Genomic DNA, 18,376 nt, shown 5'->3' on the forward strand with positions numbered 1-18,376 from the left:
GCAGCCAGCATCCTGTCCCTTCCGCCCATCCCTGCTAACGCTGAAAAGTGGGATGGCTGTAGAGTGACTCGCCTCGGGGACCGAATGTCAGTTCTAGAATTAATATCGTAAGTGCACATGGAATCCCCAAATTCCATTTTCATCACTGATTGGAACATAGCACCTCTTCCCACTCGATAAAAACAACAACAACAACAACAACAACAAAAAAAACACTAAATGTGGGAGCGTATATATTGAATTTAAGATTTAAAATTTCACCCTCCCTTACCTCCATCTTCTCCCAGTAGCAATATTTAAAAAGCGTGATACAATTAAATAGTCAAATTCAAAGAAAAGGGAGTACAAAGGGCTGCAGATAATTCCCAGTTTGGGTTACCAGCTCCCACACAATGGAGAGTTGATTATGCTTTGTTTTCCTGTTGTTTGGGGGGAGGGAAGACTCCATGGAGGTGGGAAAGGTACATCGGGAAGAAATGTGAAATGTCGCTGATTTGAGGTAAGTGCGCCTGCAGAAGCTTCTGGTGTCGGCTCCGGAACAGCCCCTTGCAAGTGCTAAAGGTCAGAAGCCCTTCCTTCACAAATTTGGTAAGACGGAGCAGTTAGCTGTTACAGTGTGCAACCCTGGAGGTCACAGACCAGGCTAGGAGAAATAATTATGCATGGTAATGGGCAATTACAGATAATGGGCTTCTGGGGGTGGCAGAAAATGCACAGCCCCACAGTCTTGCCTGGAATGAACACTGACTAGCACATTAACTTTATAGCAAGCTAAAAGTTCAGCCCTGGAACAGTAGCGGTCCCCCCAAATAAATAAAATCCCTGACTGACATAAGGGAAGCAGCACCATAATAACTATGCTTCTCAGAAGTAGAACTGAGTACCCGAGGCAGTGGGGCTGGAGGGGAGAGAGTTTGGGGAGAGGAAGCAGGGGTCAGCTCTTCTCCCCTCTCCCCGCCCCCCGCTGTATTTGCCTCACTAAGTCGGGATGGGTTCAGGCCCGCGGCAGGCACGCAGGGAAGAGGTCGTTTGCTTTCCTGGCTCTGGGTTCGTGTTTGACGTTTAAAATAGCCCTGTCATGATTGCCTTGTGGGAGAAACAGATTGTTCCCGCATTTCCTGATTATGACTTTAGGGAGTGATATCACACCGACTGTACTCAAGGCTACTGTCTGACCTCAGAGAAGGCCAGGCGCGGAGGATTCTGTTCCTTTCCAAGTTCAGTTGCGCTCGGGAAGCCTCTGCCAGGTGCAGCCCAGCCCTCCTGCGGTACCCCAAAGATGAGCATGTGGAGCAGGGATTTTTTTTCAGAATTATTTGGTGGCTCTCTTGCTCGATGCAGAGAAGGCCACCACTCTGTTGTGACAGTGATGAGAATAATAGCTAACCTCTCTCGAGCATTTACCGTGCGTCGGAGCCTGCTGCACCCTCTGTGGTGTCCGTAGCATCATCATCCCCACGTTACCTGGAGATGCTGGGGCGCAGAACACGAAGTCCCTGGATCCAGGGTCGTGGGGCACTAGATCCCAATCTGATGGAGCAGCTCAGCGTTGGGAGCTAATGTTCTCACCCGGAAGTTCTGTGCACTGGTTGGCGTCTGTCCCACTGAAAGAAATGTTTCCGGCTTAAGCTCAGAGCCAGGGTGCCCAGCTGGGACTTTGCTGCTGACTGCTAACCACCTATGCGGCGAGCTCAGGATGACACCCTGGACTCCAGTTGCTCTGAAATCGGTCCTCCTGGAAAGAAGCGCTCATAGGACAGGTTTGCAAACTTTTCAGTGGCCAGGATCCCTTTATGCTCTTAAAAATCATCAAGGACCTCAAGGAGCTTGTATGTTGTATATATGTGGATTCTGTCAACATTTATTGAATTAAAGCCCCAAACTGAGAAATTAAAAACATATTTGTTAATTCCTTTAATAAATGTGTCACTTGTTAGCAGAAGTAACGTATTTTAATGAAAAATAAAAAAAGGTATATTTTTCCAAAACAAAACTTAGTGAGGAGAGTGGCTTGTTTTAACGTTTTTGCAAACTTGTAAGTCTGACTTAGACTGAGTTCCCATTATTTACTTCTTTAGTCTGTTGTTTTGATTGAAATACATGAAAATTCAGTTTTACATAGATAAATTTTTGGAAAAGGGAGAGAAGTATTTGAATAGCCTCTTGAGACCCTTGTGCCTGTTTTCTGATACTGGACCAAAACTTGAAAGGTGATTTATTTGTTTATTTATTTGTTTATTTTTAAAGATCTTACATATTTATTTGAGAGAGAGAGGGCAAGAGGGCATGAGCGAGAGGGAGAGAGAACCTGAAGCTGACTCTGCCCTGAGCTCAGAGCTCGATGCGGGGCTGAATCTCACAACCCAAGATCATGACCTGAGCTAAAACCAGGAGTCTGAGCCAACTGAGCCAGCCAGGTGCCCCAATGATAATTTCTTAAAAGATTAGTTGCAGGGTGGAGTCTGAAACCGTGTTAATGAGCTTTTTGTTCTCTGCCAAATTAAAATCCACTGGTCTGTCTTGCACTTTATTTATTTATTTTAAGATTTATTTATTTTGAGAGAGAGCACGCATGCGGGCAGGTTAGGGGAGGGGCAGAGGAAGAGGGACAGAAGAGAGAGAAAATCCCAAGCAGACTCCCCGCTGAACAAGGAGCCCAACCCAGGACTCCTCCTCATGACCCTGAGATCATGACCTGAGCCGAAATCAAGGGTCGGATGCTGAACAGACTGAGCCACCTAGGCACCTGCCATCATGCACTTTAAATGGACCTTTCACCCGTGCATTATTTTATAACGTCATTCATTTGTTATTTGGAAAATATTAACTCCCTGAGTTGTGTAGATCTTCCAAAGGTCCTATTTCATGGCAAAATATCAGAAAAACCCCATTTGTTATATCACTACTGATCTTGTCAAAACAGTCTTCAATTTGAGCAGCTGTCAAGTGCATGGTGGCAGATGTAAATTTCCAAAAATTCTGATTCGAATTTTGGGCAATAAATACCGTCAGTTGTTTTCCTTGAAATGACTGGCTCGCTTTGTTCCTTTTCAAGATAATGCCAAGTGCCCAAGTCCCAGTAGCCAGAGTTTGTCATCATTCTTTCAAGTATATGTGGTATTCCATAAAAAAAGCCGAGCATATAGCTCTTTATTCAGACATTTGCAGGAAGCCCCTCATTGGAGGAAACCATTGCCCTCGGGGTGCAGCAGAGAACTGCTTTATGCGTCCCTCCCACTTTGTCTTGGGATATTAAAAAGGCGCGGGCAAAGGTAGAGAGTTAATCAAGCTTTTTTTTTTTTTTTCCCTTGCTTCCTCAAGGGCATCTTAAGCAAGATTGACATAAAAATTTTTAAATTCTTTAATATTTTATGAAGTATAATATTACAAATGAGGACTGCAGTGAGGAATCCAGTGAGCACCGGCGCGGTTTGGTGGGACTGCCTCGCTGTCCCCACCACGGCTTCCGCGTCACCATTGCACCCGGCAGAAGGCGACTAACATCCTTGTGTTACTGTGGAAACCCGTTGGACTTCGTGGACCCTTGTGGGGTGGAGCCGTGGGTGGGGGCCTCCACCACATTTGGAACTGCTGCAGTCAGATGTAAGGTGTGACTTCTCGCCAGTCTGGTGGGTTTAAAGCTGGCCTCAGACGGCTGGTCCTGGCGTCACCCCAGGTCCCCGGGATGGGTCCTCTCGCTGGAGGCTGCTGTGTGCAGTGGCTGGGGTGTGGCCTGGCCCCGAGGCACTCTCCCCCCAGGCCACCCCCTGCAGCCAAGGGTGACCGCTGGCTGAGAGTCAGGCTGTTGGGGGTGGCCCAGGCCCACTCAGCGACCATTCCTGAAGACCTGAGGCACACTGCAGGACAGATAACTCACGGAAATGACACCTGAACCAGGTCGAATCTCAAGCTGAGCAAAAGCCATGTGAAACGATATGATGAGATGTAATTTGGTTTTTTATTTCTTCACGTTTACTTAAGCATCCATGCGCAAACTTCCCATCACCACCTGAGACCTGCAGGAGCAAAGACAAACACCTGTGATCTCATTTTTCTTTCTTTTTTTCCGTAATTTTTTAAATTTAAATCCTAGTTAACATACAGCGCAACACGGGTTTCTGGAGTAGATTCCAGCATTTCATCACTTCCGTACGACACCCAGTGCTCATCACAACAAGTACCCTCTTTAGGACCCGTCATCCGTCCCACCCATCCCTCACCCACCTCCCTCTGCGATCTTATTTTTATTTTTATTTTAAGATTTTATTTATTTATTTGACAGAGAGACCACGAGAGAGGGAACACGAGCAGGGGGAGTGGGAGAGGGAGAAGCAGGCTTCCTGCTGAGCGGGGAGCCGGATGTGAGGCTCCATCCCAGGACCTTGGGATCATGACCTGAGGCGAAGGCAGATGCTTAACGACTGAGATACCCAGGCGCCCCGCGATCGTATTTTTAAAAGAAAGTTATGGAAGAATCTAGATCCCAGCTCTGAAGGATGCTAGCCAGGAGCAGACTTGCAAACGCACCCCCCTGTGCCCAGCGCCATTCGTGGCCCGAGCAGAAGAGCCTGAGGAGGCCTCTGCGTTTGAAGTCATCTGAACACGATCCGGAGCAGACACACATCTGTGTTCACAGTCTGTCACAGGTGCTCCTAACTTGAAGTTTTCCCAGTGCAAGGGATACGAGAAAGCGTGGGGAAGGGATTCCCCGTAAGGTCTCTTTGGGAACAGAGCACCGAACGTCCGCCTCTCTTCCCCATCCCCTCCCAAACCCGGGCCCGGCTGCTGGCCTGTTGGTGGCACTGCCATTCGTCCCATCCGCTCATGGTGTCGACAGAGTTGCACACTGTCTCTGGCGTCTTGCCAGTAATAGGCAATTCTGAGCTGGCCTAAAGCGAGAAAACTTCCGTGGCCATGAGACATTTTCTAGCAAAGTCAGAGAAATGGCATCTTCTTCATATCCGCCACCCTCTGCAGGCCAGCAGTTCTGCTGGGTGGCCCCGGGGAGTTCTGAGGCACACACGGAGGGGATGTGGAAGGGGGAACACGCAGGGAGCAGGGAACGGAGAGCAGAAACCCAGGAATAGGCATGCAGGTAGGTGCACGCGTGTGGGAGGGGAGGGTTGTGCAATGCCGTCAGCTGCTCTCTGGGACCACACGGTGAGGTCTGCACTGTGGGTGCCAGTCTTCAGATCCACTTACGATTTTCTCCTTGGAGGAGAGCCTGATCTCCATCCTTCTGTGCCGACAGCAGCCTCATTCTCCTCCTGCTGGGGGGAGATCTATATATGTGTATGTGTATATGTGTGTGTGTATTTTGAAAGACTCTTTTATGGAACCCTTTTATGATCCCTTAATTTCTCCTTGGTGCTCTTTGTCACCACAGAGAGAAGCTCCTTGAGGGCAGGGGTTGACTGGCCAGCACTTGGGCTTGTAGCCAGGGCAGGGGGTGCAGGAGCACCCAGCTCCGGGGGCCCCAAACAGACCAGCTGCAACCACTTGTTGCTGTCAAAAGTCCTAAGGCAGAGAGACGAGCGGAAGGGAGACAAGAAAGGGATTTATTTCAGTGAGGCCAGCACCTGGAAGACAGCAGACGAACGTCTCAAAGACTGTCTCTGAAGTGCCGAAAATGCTTCCAGGGTTAAATAAGGAAGATGCGGGGCATCGGTAGATGGGTCCACGCAGGTGGGTGGTGAAGGTCAAGTCGAGCATTGTCTTGCGGTCCGGCCCGCGGGGTCTGCTGGCTCAGGGCAGTCCTGGTTGCTTGAGGGGCAGCTTCAGTTCCCATCCCGGGGAAGCTTTGCCCACAGGGTCTTTTGCCTGAGTTAAGAGGTCAGCTAGAAGAAAGTTTGAGGTCAGCATGGAGGTCAGTGAAGCCCAAGTTCAGGGATTGCCGCACACAATGGATGTGTTACTCCTGGGGCTTTTCAGTGGCCCCGGGGTGGCCTGTTTCACATCGTGGCCAGCTCCCTTGGAAGGCTTTTCCACTCTTCATGTTTCTCCATTTCCCCTGAAGTTCTTGCTTGGTTTCTTTGATGGGGTCATGCTCAACAATCAGGATCTTCCTTTCTCTGTCTCTCCCTTTCTCTGTCTCTCCCTCTCTCTGTCCTCTCTGTCCCTCCCTCTCTCTGTCCTTCTCTCTCTCTCTCTCCCTCCCTCAGTCTCTCTCTCCAGACCCCTTTGCATCCCACATTGATATTTTACACACTTTGAATCAGACCTGCTCCTGGCTTGAAAGACCAACTTCAAATTCGTTTTGTTTTGAAAAGCCTTCAGAACCCTAAGAACACTGAACTTGGCAAATTCCTCCAGGACCAGATTACATTAAAAAAAAAAAAAAAAAACCCTTGGGAAAAAGGAGATATTGGCTCAAACACATTCCCTGCTTTGTGTACAGGAGTGACGTGAGCGAGCCAGCGGCAGCAGAACGTGTACTTGGAAGGCTGGACTTCATCTCGCCCTCCCGTCGCACAGGTTTTTTGTTTTCCCACAGCCTTGGCCAGTCTCTCCTGGGCTTGTCTCGGACTGTCCCTGTGAGTCCTGCAGCAACAAGGACTGCAGCCTTTGTGCCCTGAGGTCCCAGACGGGTTGCCTTGTGCACAGTAGGTTCTTGTGTGGAACAGGATGTGTCTTCCCCAGGGGAAGGTACCAGTGCAGGTGATGGTCCCTCATTCGTCATCACGGACACCAGTTAGGGGACAGCAGGCACATGCCCCCTCCGTGATCAGGCCTCTCGCTGGACCAGCTCTGCTCTCCCTCTGGAGACCCATGCATTCCCTTGTTAGGGCGGCAAGCTCGTCTCAGAATTGTGTGCGTGCTTAGGGGCTCCAGCGGTCAGCTCACAGGACATCTGTTCTCCCCATGTCTCTCTCCAGGTTCTCCCCCTTGGAGGGGGGAGACTTGAAGCTTCTCTCTGGGTCACTCCGTTATTACTAAGTCTAGAAAATGCCAGGAGCTGTTAATCTGGACATAAGAGTTGCCCTGCAGAAAGAAAGCTAAAAAAAAAAAAAAAGCCAAGTTGCTGAGCAAGACTTCTTGTTCCAGGCAGGTACCCCTGTCATCCTCCTGATTCTCTGACAGGTCATCATTGAACACAGTCTTAAGACCTTAATTTTCCTTAAAAAATAAAAAGAAATAGAGAAAATGACACTCTTTCTGTATCCTCCTAATACTCAGCACAACATGTTAGATAGGTAATTAGAGATCTCAGACTTAGCAAGTGAACAATTGTGCCTGGTGGGTAACTCTTAAAACCAGAAGCTAAGTAGGACAGGGACCATGCAAGGCATGGGATCACAAAGAAAAATAAAACCTGCTATATGTAAATTAACCATTCACCTGAGATCACTGAATGATAAGTAGTCTTTACTGTTTGTAAACTGTTAATTCTGGTTTTCTGTGCAATCTTTCGTATAGGAGACTGGGGTTTGGTTTTGTCATTGAAAATGGGAGTCCGGCTCTTGGTTTAAATGTAAAGGACTCAAAGTGCAACAACTCTGGGAATCTTGACACTAGAGAAGAGTAGGGAAAAAAGCCTTCACATACCTTAAAATGAATTACTGGTTAACTACCATTAATATGCCATGGGCCCGGAGACCAGCATATAACACTGCAAGATCAATACGGGTATTTATCATGTGTGGGTATTGATCTCTCATGAAGGAGTGAATCATATTTCACGCTGCATATGTTAGTGCAAAAAGAAGTAGCAGAAGGATTGGGAAGCCTTATTAAAGAACTGGGTGTGTGGAAGGTAAATGTACTGAGCCACAAATAAGAGCACTGGAATAAAAAGAGATCAAGTCTGTAGACAATATCTCTGCCCACGTCTCTGCCAGACGAATGCTGTGGGTCATTTTTCCAGATACATGCTCCTCTGGTCCTCCTTGCTTTCTTAGTTGTGGAGTCCAGCCCTGCTGACCTTTTCTTCCTTCTGGCACAAATTAATCCTGTACCAGTAATAAATACCAGCACTGAAAACGTCTGACTTCATTCTTCCATTGGCATCTTGAGGACCTAGAGGTTGATAATTTTTACGAGGGACTGCTGGTTAAGAAAACTGCCACATTCTCTTGGGAAAGCACAAGCTGTTGTGTTTTCTGTTATTTCTAATATCATTTTTAAGTCATCTTGGCCTGTATTTATTCTAGAAAAATAAACAGTGAGATCCAGCTTAAGAATTTTTAGCAAACTCATTAAGGTGTTTCTACTTTTGGGGCACCTGGGTGGCTCAGTCGTTAAGTATCTGCCTTCGGCTCAGGTCATGATCCCAGGGTCCTGGGATCGAGCCCCGCATCGGGCTCCCTGCTCTGCGGGAAGCCTGCTTCTCCCTCTCCCACTCCCCCTGCTTGTGTTCCCTTTCTTGCTGTCTCTCTGTCAAATAAGTAAATAAAATCTTTTAAAAAAAAAAAGTGTTTCCACTCTCTTTGTGCTTCCTCACCCTGGCCGTACAGTTACAATGTCCCCGTCACAGTGCGTGTCAGGCACGGGGGGCAGGAAGTAGATCCAGCTGTCAGTATTTACTTTTTCCCCCCCCCATGACTCAGAAAAGGGTTAGGAATAGCCTATTAAGACTTTGTTCATGAGGAACCACTTTTTGAATACATACATACATGTACATTTCAAATTGTATATCCTTATATATTTTGTGGTTTCTGAGTTTTAAGTCTGCCTTTGGGTTTATTGCCAATCAGTAGTGACACTTGGCTCGACGGGCCATCCTTGGCGATGTCCCAGCGTTCAAGAGAACGTCTCTAGTTACCCTTTTGGGGATTAGGCTGGAGCAGAGGTTGGGGAGGTGGCATGTTCTGCTTCTGTTCTTTCTTCCTTGGTCTGGCTGAGAGCTGTGTTCTTCACAGGCTGGAGTGTCGCATGATCACTCAGCAGGGGAACAAGGGTCTGATCGGGGAGCTGGAGGGCTTCCCTGGGTGCCAGGTGTCAGCAGCGGAACTTGGTTGTTTGGAGGAAATGTCCACAGCACAGACGTGCCCCGGATTTCCGTGCATTGCTGCAGCCTCGCTGTCCAGGCCCATCATTACATCTGCAGGCCTGGAGTATTTAAAGAGCCTTGTATAGACTAACTTAGAGACCATATATGCGTATACAGAATAAACTGTTTCAGTGTAGTCTATTCTCCTGCCTCCTTATTCTCCTAGATCTATCTTTTGTGCTTGGATCACTTTTCCTAAGACATTTTTATTTTACTCCCTCACTCTGAAAACCTTCACTAACTCCCTGTAGCTTGAGAAAAAAACCGCAGGTCCTTGGCTGGCCTCCACATTCAAGGCCTTCCACAGTTTGAGCCAACGCAGCGTCCCAGAAATTCTCATCACCGGTGGGCCCTTGACCTGAACTCTGGACTCCCTCCAGGCTCATTGGCTCACTGTCCTGCAGCACTGCTGTGCTTCCCTCCTCATGACCCTGTTGCTGTCATTCTCTTTTGAGTGTGTCTCCACGCCATCATGTCTAAATCCCCTCCATCCTCGCTCCCGTCTCGTCCTTTTGCTGAGGGGGACATCTGCCTATACCGTCCTTGTGGCAGTGAGTTGAATGCTTTGTAGGTTTCTCTGTGCCTGTTTTCCCACATAGATGGCATGCTCTTTTTTTTTTTTTTAAGATTTTATTTATTTATTTGAGAGACAGAGCGCAAGAGTGAGAGAGAGAGCGTGAGCAGGGGGAGGGAGGAGCAGAGGGGGAGGGAGAAGCAGACTCCCCGCCGAGCAGGGAGCCCAATCCCAGGCTCCATCCCAGGACCCTGGGATCCTGACCTGAGCTGAAGGCACTTAACCGACTGAGCCACCCAGGAATCCCTAGATGGCAGACTCTTAAGAAGAAATGAAACGTTTTGAATATTTCTTTATGCCTTTTACAGCTAAAGCAAAGCTTTGGACATAGTTGTTCTAGGGTAACCAATGAATGAATCAAATATAAATACAAAAATACAATTTAAGGTTAAGAATAAATGATTTTTATATTACCTGCTCCTCTTGATTTTCCAGAAGCCCTATGTAGAATAGTAAAATTTTTCAAAGGGAATAGGTGCTCAAACAGTTGAATTAAGCTTTTGTGGTTAGAATACATGAAGAAAGCCTGGGTGTAGGCCGCGAGGATCGGAACCATTTGGCAGCAGGAAACACACAGCTTGCGATTGGAGCTCTGCAGAGATTTTGGTTGAAGTGGTATTGATTTGCGTGCTCTTATTTGGTAGCCATTGAGGAGTGTCACATTAATGCAGTCGGGGGTCACATTTTTAGGGATAACATACGGAACGGTTGCTTTGAATCTTTAAAGTAGACCAGTGATTCTCGATCTTTGAGTGCATCGGAGCCTTCTGAGGGCTTTGTTAAAACTCAAGACTGCTGGGCCCAACCCTCAGAGTTTCTGATTCAGTGGGTCTGTGATGGGGTCCGAGAGTGTGCTTTTCTGCAAGTTGCCTGGTGGTGCTGATGCTAGTGATGCAAGGACCACATTCTGAGCACCACTGGATGAGACACCTGCCGTTTGATGGATGTTTATTTCAACCTTAGGAAATTTCCATGTACTAGTAGCATGCACATAGAGGCTGAGAGTCATAAAGCTGTTTTTAACATTGACCAAGAGTTTTGATGTCAACTTGAAAATGAAATTTGTGATTTATAAGATATTTTGGTAGTTCCACATGTCCCTAGACCTTTTTAAAATGTCACTTTTTCTTTTTTCCTTTAAGAGAGGGAGAGAGAGAGTGGTGGGTGAGGGGCAGAGAGAGAGGAAGAGAGAGAATCCTAAGCAGTCTCCATGCCCAGCTCTCTCACAACCCTGAGATCATGACCTGAGCTGCAGTTAAGAGTTGGACGCTTAACCAGTTGAGCCACCCAGGTACCCTTAAAATGTCATTTAAGAGTGCTTAAACATTTTAGGATTAGAAAATATTTAGGTATCTATTCTTAAAGAGCTCAAATGATTTTTATTATTTAAATACTGGTATGAAATGAAACTTTCCCAACATGTATCTTTATTTATTCTTAAACATCAATATAATTTGAAAGAAGAAATTAAATATGGCTAAGTGGGAAAGTTATGGCATCATTAGCTAATTGCAGTCTGCTGTAGCAAAACAAATCCCTGCTCTGACCTGACACAGCATTTCATTTGAGGTTCACTGTGGAGTTTGTTCAAGCCATCCTCTTGTTACCTTGAGAATTATTACGGACATCATTTTGTTGCTGGATAAAGCTGAGACCTGATAAAAGGTTCTGACTAAGGTTGTGATGCAGAAATTCATGAACCTGTGTCCTAATCTTAGAATGCCTGTGTTCTTGGGGTTCTATTTAACTCTTAAGTAATGTATTTTTTTTTTTTTTTTTTTTACTGAGAACCTTGCTTTTGAAGGGCAGGTCGTAGGGGGTATCCAGTTTTTCCCACTGCAGGGACATGGATAAACATCTAAAATGCCTTCCTAAATGTCTGTGGGATTGTATATGGATGTCCCACCAATGCTTGTGACTGAGTGGTTAAGAATATGTCATTCATGGGACGCCTGAGTGGCTCAGTCGTTAAGCGTCTGCCTTCGGCTCAGGTCATGATCCCAGGGTCCTGGGATCGAGTCCCGCATCGGGCTCCCTGCTCCACGGGAAGCCTGCTTCTCCCTCTCCCACTCCCCCTGCTTGTGTTCCCTCTCTCGCTGTGTCTCTTTCTGTCAAATAAATAAATAAATAAATCTTTAAAAGAAATGTATCATTCATGATATATCAGATAAAGGGCTAATATCCAAAATCTGTATAGAACTTATCAAACTCAACACCCCAAAAGCAAAAATCCAGTCAAGAAATGGGTAGAAGACATGAATAGACATTTTTCCAAAGAAGACATCCAAATGGCCAACAGATGCATGAAAAAATGCTCAACATCACTCGGCATCAGGGAAATACATATCAAAGCCACAATGAGACATCATCTCACATCAATCAGAATGGCTAAAATGAACAACTCAGGAAACAACAGATGTTGGTGAGGATGAGGAGAAAGGAGAACCCTCCTACACTGTTGGTGGGAATGCAAGCTGGTGCAGCCACTCTGGAAAACAGTGTGGAGGTTCCTCAGAAAGTTAAAAATAAAACTACCCTAGGATCCAGCCATTGCACTACTAGGTATTTACCTAAAGGATACAAACATAGTGATTCAGAGGGGCACCTACATCCCAATGTTTATGGCAACAATGTCCACAAGAGGCAAACTATGGAAAGAGCCCAGATGTCCCATCCACAGATGAATGGATAAAGAAGATGTGGTACATATATACAATGGAATATTACTCAGCAGTCAGAAAGAATGAAATCTTGCCATTTGTAAAAACGTGGATGGAACTACTACAGGGTATTATGCTACACAAAATAAGTCAGCAGAGAAAGACCTACTGTATGATTAAACTCATGTGGAATTTAATAAACAAAACAGATGAACATGGGGAAGGGAAGGAAAAATAAAATAAGATAAAAACAGAAGGAGGCGAACTATAAGAGACTCCTAACTCTAGGAAACACACTGAGGGTTGCTGGAGGGGAGGTAGGTAGGGGGGTGGGGTACCTGGGTGATGGGCATTAAGGGCACGTGATGTAATGTGCATTGGGTGTTATATGCAACTGATGAATCGCTAAGTTCTACCTCTGAAACTAACAATACACTGTATGCTAACTAAATTGAATTTAAATAAAAAATTTTAAAAAGCATATGTCATTCCTTCTCTGATTTATATATCCATATAATTTGTCATTTTTGCAAAATTTATATTGCTTATGTAATCTGGAAAACATGAAGACATGACATTAAACACAAAAGAATCAGCTACTGAAAACCACCTGTTAGGCCATGAAATTGGTGTTTAAAATAAGAAAAAGTAGGGCAGTTCAGGAGGAGGGAATGGGCATGTGCCTTCTCCGAATGCAGTGTAGAATAACAAAATTGGAATTTCTCATCTCATTAGTTGGGAAGAGAAGAGAAGAAAAAGAAGTATAATAAAATAGTGGCTTGATGGAACACTGGCAGGAGGTTAAGGTGGGTGGATTTGGTGTTCTTTCAGAGAAAAGAGACTTCAGCACTGACTTTAAAATGAGATTGTAAAGATACCTTCCAGAGCTTGCACCTTTTTTATATTTTCTCTTTCTCCTTCCACATACAGCCAGTGGACAGTCTGAGTACCTGCTCTGGGCCATGCGTTGGCTGGGGAATTTCTGTCCACTGGCTTCTCTCCACTTACCTGTGGTTTTAAAATGAAATAACATCTTATTATTCCTTGGAGCTTCTATGTCTTCCTCACATTTATTTTGATGTCTGGCTACTTGGAAAACCATTACACATTGATCCCTCCTGCAAATACTGACCACTGCATGTCCCGCACTGAGCTAGGTATGGGGATGCACAGGTGAGCCCGGAGGCGTGCTGCCTGCCTGCTGGACTGACTTTCTGGTGAAGAGAAAGCTCTTGGCTGTGCTCATCTGGTCTGTTTCCTCATTGCTTACTTGCTCCTCCATCTCTTGCAAGCTTCCACTCCTTCCATTGTGCAAGAACCACAGGGCCCTGAAGACCTGGCCCTCAGTTGGTCTTTCCCAGAACCGATTTGCCTGATCTCTTGGCATCAGTTGACAAGGCATCCTGGTCCCTCCAGGATCCACATCAACTTTGGCCTGCGTGACAGTGTGTTCTCTCCTCCGTTCTCCCGGTTCCACCACCGGCTCCCTTTGCTTTTCCCAGAACATACTCTTGTAGCAGTGACTCCCTCCTCCTCTCCTCAGAGGCAGCCAGCACCTCCTGGGCTCCTGGCTCTCAGAGCCTCTGCTCTGCCCACCCTCATTGGTAGCCTGCGTGGGCCTCCGGGGTCGCCTCCATTCAGCAGAGCACCCTGCCTCCCTCTCCCCTACCACACCAGCTTCCCCTCTCCCCCTCGTCTGTCCAGCCAAGCCCTCCAGGTCTGCTGAGTTGTCTCCCGGCGCATGGAACAGGCCCCTCACTTCTGTTTGCACACTTCAGGTCTCTCTTCCCTTCGGTTGTCGTAAGATTGCCATCAGGTCAAGCACTCCAGAACACAGATCTGACCATCTGCTCCTGGCTCAGAGATCCTCCCAGGTCCTGCCACACCCTGCAGGGTCCAGAGGGCTGGGTGGAGGCTTCCCCACCCCTTGCTGCAGCTCCATCTCTCCTTCCCTTTCCCGCCACCCAGTTCTTCGACCCCACTGCCCTGTCCAGCACTCCAAACCCTCCCACTTTCCTGCTCCCATTCCTTTGTCTCAGGACGCTTGTTCTCATTTTCCACCTCCACCTCGTTCTGCTCCTCCATTAAAGTGCAGCTGGGATGCAGTTTTTTTCCCCCCAAGAGCTCTGTAATCCTTTCTAGGCTACAAGTCATCTTTCCAGCCTTTAGATTTCCCATAAAAGCTTATGGTTCTTCCTGTGTGATAATCCTTGCTGTTATTTGTAATCCCATCACATTTTGCCCGAGACTGTAGACTCCCTAGGGAGGGGCATCCTGACACCTTGCAGCCCTTTCAGGCACGTGGACCCACTCGTTGAACATTGTTTAATGGACGTCCATTGGAGAGATGACTTAGAAGTCTGCTTGTCACAGTTTAAAATCTAGAGCCAGGGTTGAGAAACTACAGCCCTTGGGCTGCTTCGGCCCGCTGCCTGCGCTTGTGAATAAAGTTTTACTGCAACACAACCACTCAGCAACCTGGACATTCTTCAGTTGAATGGCTCACAAAGCCTGAAATAGTTACTGACCTTTTACAGAAGTTTGTCTACCCCTGGTATATACCATTGTCCAGACTCCTGAAGGATACAGTATCAGCCGTGGAAGGAAGTGAAGGAAACAATGTTTGCTTCAACTCTTAGCCTTTCACTTTGGCTCTTTGACATAACTACGTGACTACCATAGTTACGGCACTGGGATTTTTCTATTTATTTAAAGTGAAGTACAGTTAATTTTGTTGTAAAAATGATGCAGACAGCCAAGTTAACTAGATTTGATCTCTAATTTCTTAACATTAGGATAGGATTATCTGGGTAGAAGTTAGACCTGGTCAAGCTTAATGTTACTAAAATGTTTTGGGTATTCTCAGTAAAAAGAACTAACCAGCAGGGGTTGACCAGCTGTGTCACTAGTTGGGCCAGCCTTACAGACTTGTCCTTCGTTTCGGCCCCAGGAGGAAGCAGCATGTCCCAGAGCCTTGCTCTGCCCCTTTGCAGATGAGGAAGGCCGTAGGTCGCCAGGGTTTCGAGCGAAAGCTTTGTGGACCCCCACATTAATACCATGTGGTCTTTCTTTCTTTCTAGAGGGACGCATGGTCATCCAGGATATTCCTGCTGTCACCAGCAGAGGGCACGTGGAGAACACACCTGACCTGGTGTCTGACCCCACCTACTACAGTAGCTTTTACCAGCCGTCTCTGTTTCCGTACTACAACAATCTGTACAACTACCCGCAGTACTCCATGGCCTTGGCTGCTGATTCCTCTTCTGGGGACGTGGGAAGCCCCCTCGGGGGGTCCCCCGTGAAGAACAGCCTCCGGAGCCTCCCCGCACCTTATGTGCCTGGGCAGGCAGGAAACCAGTGGCAGGTAAGGCGTTACCCAGAGCGGCTGGATCTGCCGAGAGCACACAGTACGCGCACAGGACCAGCTCAGCACACGTGTGTGCACTTCGTGCCAACGGCGCAAAAAGGCGTTCACGCTCCCGTGACGTCATGTGACCCCGAGGTTGGCCGCAGGGATTGTAAACGAGTATGCATGTATTCGCTTGCGTTCTGAGGTTTTACTGTTCTCCTTTTTCACTGTCATTTTGCATAAAGACCCTGTTGGCTGGAGTCAGCATCACAAGGGGCTCACGGTGTGAGGTCTCACCTCCTCCAGGCTCATCCCCACTTCCTTTGAGCGGCTTAGAACGTGCTGGGTGCAGCCTTCTGGTTGGCAGTAATGCTAGTGATGCATTTGCACCCAGGGAGGGAGAAGTGTTATCATCTGTATGTCTGCGTGGAAGCAAGGCAAGAAAAGGAATTAAGTCACTGTCATTCTGGGCCAAATTGGGTTTTTTTTAGCTGAAAATGAAGGGCATCATTCATACTCTTAGTGTACAACCAGTAACTTTTAAATTAACATCTGGGGTAAAACAAAGCATTTTGCACTGTCAGGGAAGGAGTGTTGTTCTAGAGCTGTCGTGCTCCCTCAGCTTTAACCATTTCGGTCCTGGAGTGTGTGAGCGGCAGATGGAGGCGGGGAAAGCGTTCCCAGGCTGGGTCCCCATGCTGCGGGAGTGCAGACACACAAGTGCTGACTCTCATCACTGCCAAGCCCCCTCCGACCATCAGTGTTACGATTCTGGGACAACTGTTCGTATTTTGGGTACGTTTACCATGCTCAGGCTTTGTCAGCTGGGCATTGATTCCAACACAATGGGACAGACATATTTGGGAGTTTAGGGCAAATCTTTGACCTTCTTATGCCCACTTCTAGAAAAATGTGAGTTGAAAATTGTCCTCCGAGCAAGTCTATTCCATTTTGCATTTTTTAGGTGTGGGGAAGTTCTTAATATTCACACTACCCCACTTTTTGGATTTTCTCACTACCCTTCGGGATCAGACTTCTTCAGCCCATTAGTATGTCCACTGTAATCCACTGGGCTACGCAGTTTTGTAAGTTTTCCACACAATTTATTTTGAGAATCTTACTTTTTTTTTTTGAAAGATTTTATTTATTTATTTGAGAGAGAAAGCACGAGCAGGGGGAGAAGCAGGCTCCCGCTGAGCAGGGAGCCCCGATGTGGGAGTCCATCCCAGGACCCTGGGATCATGACCTGAGCCGAAAGCAGACGCTTAACCGACTGAGCCACCCGGGTGCCCGAGAATCATCCTTTTTAAAAGAGACCTTAAAGCGTATATGTGTGAGAACTCAGAATAATATGAGTGTAAAGAAAATGCAGTGGTTTACGGATCTTCTCCCTGGACCCCTACAAGCGTCTCAAAGTGCCATTTGGATTTTATTATTGGGGGCAGGTTTTAGGTTGATTTCTATCAGAGACTCTCTTCTCTGAAAGGAGAAAGAAGTATTTGTAATTCTGAAAAAAATCAGCTCATCCTGTAGATTCCCAGGAAGCAGGGACTACTATTGAAGTGTCCTGGTTTTCTGGCTACTTCCAGGCTTTAAGGATAAAGTAGGAAGGCGAACCTGTTGGCTTATGAGAAAAGGGGTGAGAAAAAACATCTTAAGTGTTTGCTGAGAGAAAGCCAGCGAGCTCATGATCAGCTTTACAGCAAAGTCAAACATCTGCTTTGTCAGACTCTTTCAGCGGGCGTATGATGCTTGACACACTGATGTTTTCCACACATAAGTTTTCCACACAATTTATTGAGAATCTTACTTTTTTTTGGAAGGTTTTATTTATTTATTTGAGAGTGAGAGAGAAAGCATGAGCAGGGGGAGGGGCAGGGGGAGAAGCAAGCTCCCCGCTGAGCAGGGAGCCCGATGTGGGAGTCCACCTGGAAAACCCGGGAAGGGCATGGTAGAGGTCTTGGGTTTCCTTGGAGGACTCTTGCCAAGTCCTCCCTCCCAGGGACAACCAGGAGGAGACGGGCTCGCTCAGCCATCCTCCTTGCCTTGTCTTGGAGAGACGTCTCAGGTGCTATGTGCAAGGAGAGAGTCCCCTGAGGGCAAGTTCCTGCACCTTGGCTGGCAAAGCGGGGAGGAAGAACCTTGCCCAGACTTCCTTCGTCCTGTGGGGACAGGCAGCTTTGATGCTGTTCGTGCTTTCTCTAGCACCACCACCTATGGAGCGAGGTGTCCCTGGTTAGCCGCCCAGGAGAGATGCCAAGATACCATTTAACATATGAGTTTGTTTTCCCAGGAGGCTGGCCTTAAGACTTTTTCTTTCTTAGCTGGTCACCGTTGGTAATCTATTTTCATATAACAAATTCTTTTGCAGAAATAGGTCCCTCTCTGCTACTGTAGTTGATGCCCATTCCTCTTAGTAAGTAACAGCACCAGTAATGACAGCTAGCATTTGCTGAGCAGTGAGTCCTCCTCGTAGCCTCAGGGAGCAGATTGTGTTGTCTCCTCCTCACAGGGGAGGGCACTGAGACTCCGAGGGCTGACTTAGCCAAGGTCACACAGCCACCAGACAGGAGAGCTGGAGTTCTGGCTCCACAGTGTTGCTCAGCACTGGTTATCTCTGGGTCTGCTGTAAACTCAGGGCCATGGCAACCACTAGCAATTAGTATGAACACTAAGGCCACCCTCTTTAGTTCTTTAGGGCTTAGAATTTCTACCTAAGTGTTTTGCTTTTCATTGGAGATCTTCTTGGAACCTTCTTCTGATTGTCTTTCTTCACTTGTGGAGGTTGGAATTAGGCAGAAACT

At 47.1% G+C, this 18,376-nt stretch overlaps 1 protein-coding gene across 1 annotated transcript in view; it reads left to right on the forward strand.

Annotated features, from left to right (window-relative positions):
* DMRT1 (doublesex and mab-3 related transcription factor 1) overlaps nucleotides 1-18,376 on the forward strand; it is a 106,374-nt gene that overhangs the window by 26,913 nt on the left and 61,085 nt on the right. Inside the window, exon 3 of the mRNA XM_035029122.1 lies at nucleotides 15,304-15,587. Coding sequence (XP_034885013.1) covers nucleotides 15,304-15,587 — 284 coding nt within the window. The remainder of the gene's footprint in view (nucleotides 1-15,303; nucleotides 15,588-18,376) is intronic.

Source organism: Mirounga leonina, unplaced genomic scaffold (genome assembly GCF_011800145.1).
Source record: "Mirounga leonina isolate KUSES-001 unplaced genomic scaffold, KU_Mleo_1.0 Mir_224, whole genome shotgun sequence".
Classification (NCBI taxonomy): domain Eukaryota; kingdom Metazoa; phylum Chordata; class Mammalia; order Carnivora; family Phocidae; genus Mirounga; species Mirounga leonina.